The sequence below is a fragment of the Anarrhichthys ocellatus genome, unplaced genomic scaffold (assembly GCF_004355925.1).
Source record: "Anarrhichthys ocellatus isolate YVR2014 unplaced genomic scaffold, GSC_Weel_1.0 scaffold3944, whole genome shotgun sequence".
In the NCBI taxonomy this organism is placed as follows: Eukaryota; Metazoa; Chordata; class Actinopteri; order Perciformes; family Anarhichadidae; genus Anarrhichthys; species Anarrhichthys ocellatus.
Window position 1 is genome coordinate 276 of NW_022283918.1, and position 2,209 is coordinate 2,484.

At 43.6% G+C, this 2,209-nt stretch overlaps 1 protein-coding gene across 1 annotated transcript in view; it reads left to right on the forward strand.

Annotated features, from left to right (window-relative positions):
- Positions 1-116: 116 nt before the first annotated feature.
- The window catches only part of sgf29 (SAGA complex associated factor 29), a gene marked incomplete at its 3' end in the record, with an annotated part of 4,977 nt that continues 2,884 nt past the window's right edge, over positions 117-2,209 (forward strand). The window contains exons 1-4 of the mRNA XM_031841174.1: positions 117-230; positions 313-388; positions 516-588; positions 2,077-2,141. Of these exons, the coding sequence (XP_031697034.1) occupies positions 138-230; positions 313-388; positions 516-588; positions 2,077-2,141 (307 nt within the window). The remainder of the gene's footprint in view (positions 231-312; positions 389-515; positions 589-2,076; positions 2,142-2,209) is intronic.

Here is a 2,209-nt window from a genome sequence, read left to right on the forward strand (position 1 = left end):
GGTTTTAGCGTATGTTTTGGTATGGTTTTAGCGTATGTTTTGGTATGATTTTAGCGTATGTTTTGGTATGGTTTTTGTATGATTTTAACGTATGTTTTGGTATGATTTTAGCTTATGATTTTAACGTATGTTTTTGTATGATTTTAACGCTTGCAGGTACAAACATGTCGGCCGATACCAAGATCGCCGAGCTGCTCACGGAGCTCCATCAGCTCATCAAACAGACCCAGGTGCGTTTAGTAGCCTTGGTTTCTAGTCATGAAAACACCGGTTAAGAGGAGGAAACGTCTAAATATCACCTCTGTTGTTCAGGAGGAGAGGTCACGCAGCGAACACAACCTGCTCAACATCCAGAAAACACACGAGAGGATGCAGACGGAAAACAAAAGTCAGTGAACTCTCGTTCCCACTTTTGCTCCACATTGTTTGCTTTTCTTTTATATTTTCTGCTGTTTTGAGTCCTGATCAAACTTACTTAGTCTCGTCCCTCTTGTGTCCCTCTTGTGTCCCCTCAGCGTCCCCGTACTACCGGACCAAGCTGAGAGGCCTCTACACCACGGCCAAAGCAGACGCAGAGGCCGAGTGCAGGTGAGCAGAGACGCTTCATCCTAAAGCTGCTGGACGACTGTAGTTTGATTTTAGCGTCTTTAAGACGCTGATGGGTGAGACGGAAGTACTGTGAAGTGTGTGGTTGATGCAGCAGAAGAGCCTCGTGTCTTTATAACATGCTTTATTTTAATAGCAGACTAATGACAAACATGCCACTCGTTTTATTTATGAACAACTGGTTTAATTTAACAAAAGGTGGTTATTACAGGACACACGTCGGTCTGTATTTAAATACTGTATCTATTAGATCCTGAAGCGTATCTAGTAGGGGTGCAACGGATCACAAACCTCACGGTTCGGATCAACAAAGAAAAGGGGAGGCTATAGTCTTGCATAAAACACAAATATTGAAGATGTCCAATTTGAAACAAAATGAATAAAACATTCAAATATACTGAATTCTGTTAAGTTAAAGTGCAACATGAGGTATGTTGATATCCTCGTCCTTTGATCAATACTGAAAGAAAGAAACAGCCAGTGAGCTAGCTTCCACTGTTTACACTGAACTGCTCAGCAACAACTTGGGTCTATGTTTACTTCCTGTCAGGTGATGTCATTCAAATACACAACAATGTTTACCATTATGTGACATTATTTTCAAAAAGATGAGAATATCTCCATTGTCTGGAGTGAAGGGAGACCTTTCTGTGGTGACTGGGATATTGCTATTGGGCGTGTCTAGCTTCCACTCTGCTGCTTCTGTCAGCACCTGCCCCAGGTGTGTGTCTGTGTGGCTCTCACAGAGGGGGCGTGTCTGCAGCACCGGACTATGAATCACTCCGCCGTGGTGAAAGCGGTCACAGTCTTTTCCTTCTCATAGAGGTCTGGAACAGCTTCACACTGAAGTGGGTGCGTGAGTGGATTTCATAGCGTGGCTCAAGCACTTTAACCAGATTTTGAAATCCTTTGTTTTCCACCACGGAGTGTCCCCCGTCGCTGACAGACCGGATGGTGTCTCTTCATATGTGTGGACATGCCGATGTAGTGCCGTTGTCGTGTGTGTTTCTCTTTAAATAACGCCTACATACCGTAACGGTTTGTCCACCACCCTCATCCGTCATTATAAGTTACAGGGAAGACAAAATGCTCCCAAACTTGCGACTTAAATGACGTCGGGAGCTTCTGACGTTCCTCCGCTCACCATGACATTCACCGTTCAATGCTTTTAACCTGCTCCGTTCACTGAATACACTACTGCTTTATATCTGTTCACGGACACTCTGCATTGATATTCGGGGACTTGTTACTTGAAAAGGAACAGCAGCAGTACAACTTTATTACACACTATGATGATTACACTGTGAAAAAAAATACTCAATTGTTCACAAGTGATCCGAACTGTGAGGGCTGATCCGTTACACCACGAGTATCTAGTGAGGCTGGATACTCTCTGATTTCTACTTCAAACCGTCACTTTGTCTTAAATGTTCACTTTACATCTTTACATCTCTGTTCATCTATTTCCAGCATCCTGCGTCACGCTCTGGATAAAATAGCAGAGATCAAGTCTTTGCTGGAGGAGAGGAGGATAGGTATGTGTGTGTGTGTGTGTTGCTCTCTAATGTGTGTGTGTGTGTGTTGCTCTCTAATGTGTGTGTGT